Genomic DNA, 2,294 nt, shown 5'->3' on the forward strand with positions numbered 1-2,294 from the left:
GAAAGACTTATGTTAAAACATGTAGATACGACTAAACACAGTATCGTTCTGTAATTATTTACTTATTTTCTTAGCCCTATAGCAGTAGTATTTTATTTCAACTGAAATATTAGAGACAATTTTCCTACTTAGTCCGGTAATTTGATATTGTTAATTATGTGACAATTTTTATATATTTAAATCAATGAACTTATTTGGGTATTAAATTAATACAACTAAACACAAATATTTTATGCGGGTTTAATCAGGCCGAGGAAGTAACACACTAACACTGGCAAGAGATAAATTAGACATATAGAACTGTCAAAGTTTATTTAAAATCCATTTTGTGTTTAAATCAATTTTCTTTTCTAAAAAACGTTTTTTCGTTATTTTTTTTATTTACCTAATCGATTTTAATATAAGTAAACCGAAATTGTCACTTCTAGCAAACAAAAAAGTATACTCCTGTTTTGATGTCGATTAAAATTATACTCCTATTTTGATTTCGAATCGACACATATAATGATATGAAATTATTTGGCTTCTTCTCTTGTTTAAATCCTAGTCACTTTTGGGCTAAGTCATGTTGTTAGAACATTTTATTTTAATCTTATTTATGGGTTGGAGGTCTGCCTAAACCTCCCGCCCACAAAGGACGGTTTTGATTAAAAAATAAAAAATAAAAAATTACAGCATAGATATATAAATCAAATCTTGATTCGTAAAACTTCAATTCCAGGGATGAATCCAGTATCCAATTAAATCAAGAATCCTAAGTCCTAACATCAACATCAAAAATGAATGACTAACAAAACCAAATTAATAACTTAAAAATCAAACAAATATGAAATAAACCACCCCTCCAAATCCACTTCACACCGTGGGACAAAACGTAATCAGATAATCGGAACCAGCGCACGTGCACGTGCTCGACGCGTCGTCGTACGCATAGCTATACGCGGTCGGGCACGCTGCCTTGAACAGCCTCGAGTACTCCGTGGCCGAGCACGTCTCTGGCGTTGCGTGCTCGCCCGTGCAGCAGTACTCGGCCGTGCCAAAGGCAGCGCAGGCGCTCTTGCACGCCACCACCGCACCATCCTCCGACACCTGCAGCTCCTTCGGGCAGCTCGCGTTGAGGTCTGCCACGCACCCGGCGTACTGGCACTCCCCGCTCCCGCCCGACGCCCGCACGCCCAGCCCCACGTTGTACCCGTCCACGAGGCTGACGTCGTAGAAGTCCTTTTCCGGGCCGATGGTGAACTCCGCCAGGCTGACCGGCGGCGCGCCGCCGCCGGCGCATCTGAGCGCGCCGACGCAGTCTCCGGTGGCGCATTGGCCGATTCCGGCCTCGTTGAAGTTGCAACCCGTTCGGGCCCAGAAGCGGCCCGACCAGCCCGGCGGCGCCGGCAGCTGGACGGTGGATCCCGGTGGCAATGCGAAGCCGCCGTCGCCGAGGACGGCGGCGCCGTTGCCGGAGAGAGTGCCCGGCCAGATTGTGTAGCTACAGCTGTTTATGAGCGTGAAAACCGTCGCCGAAGCAATTGATGATTTTCCTGCAAAATGGATTCGATTAATTAATAGTAATACTCTCTAATTAAATTGAGAAATGAGGAAAACGAAACATTTCATCAAAATCCAACAGAAGTTATAGGAAATTAATGTTGAACTAAAAAATATTAGTATTTACCTATGATTGAAAGGGCAAAGAGCAGAGCACAGAGCTTATGCATAACCGCCGTGGTTGTGGAGCAAATAAGGGAGAGAAATTCGAATAATGGGTCGTGTTGAAATTGTAAAGGCCTTGCTACTATTTATAACAGAATCAAAATTTATGGTTTTTCCTTTTTTGTTATTTAAAAAAATAAATCACAATTAGTGGCTAGTGCACGTCAAAGGTGGGGGACGTGCAGGACTAATAATGAATTTGTGTGTTCCTTTCTTTGAAGGCGAATTGATAAATAGTAATGAAAATTTGTCAATTTTTTCTGGCTTTATAATTTTGAAAAATAAACTATGGTTTTGAAAATTTTCTCAAATCATTCCATCCTTCCATTTTCTAGTAAACTATGCACTAATGTGGCAGCTGATATAATACATGTAAGTAAAACGGTGCGTAGGGCGAACCAACAACAATATCTAATTGGGCTTGAAACAACATTTTGTCTCTGTGTATTAACCAGTTGCCACATTTACTCCTATTCTCTAATTGTTAAAATTTCAAACTCCATAGTTCTATTTTTCAGGTTTTGAAAAATTGAAATATATTAGAATTTGAAATTTTGACCATCTTTCATGATTTATTTGCCTATTTG

At 40.5% G+C, this 2,294-nt stretch overlaps 1 protein-coding gene across 1 annotated transcript; it reads right to left on the reverse strand.

Moving 5' to 3' along the window:
- Positions 1 to 689: 689 nt before the first annotated feature.
- On the reverse strand, positions 690 to 1,757 carry LOC121765414 (pathogenesis-related thaumatin-like protein 3.5). Its single transcript, XM_042161563.1, has 2 exons — positions 1,670 to 1,757; positions 690 to 1,535 (listed from the first exon to the last, which is right to left on the reverse strand). The coding sequence occupies exons 1-2, from the start codon at positions 1,710 to 1,712 to the stop codon at positions 856 to 858; spliced, it is 723 nt and encodes a 240-aa protein (XP_042017497.1). The 5' UTR covers positions 1,713 to 1,757; the 3' UTR covers positions 690 to 855.
- Between the last annotated feature and the right edge of the window lie 537 nt (positions 1,758 to 2,294).

The sequence above is a fragment of the Salvia splendens genome, chromosome 14 (assembly GCF_004379255.2).
Source record: "Salvia splendens isolate huo1 chromosome 14, SspV2, whole genome shotgun sequence".
In the NCBI taxonomy this organism is placed as follows: Eukaryota; Viridiplantae; Streptophyta; class Magnoliopsida; order Lamiales; family Lamiaceae; genus Salvia; species Salvia splendens.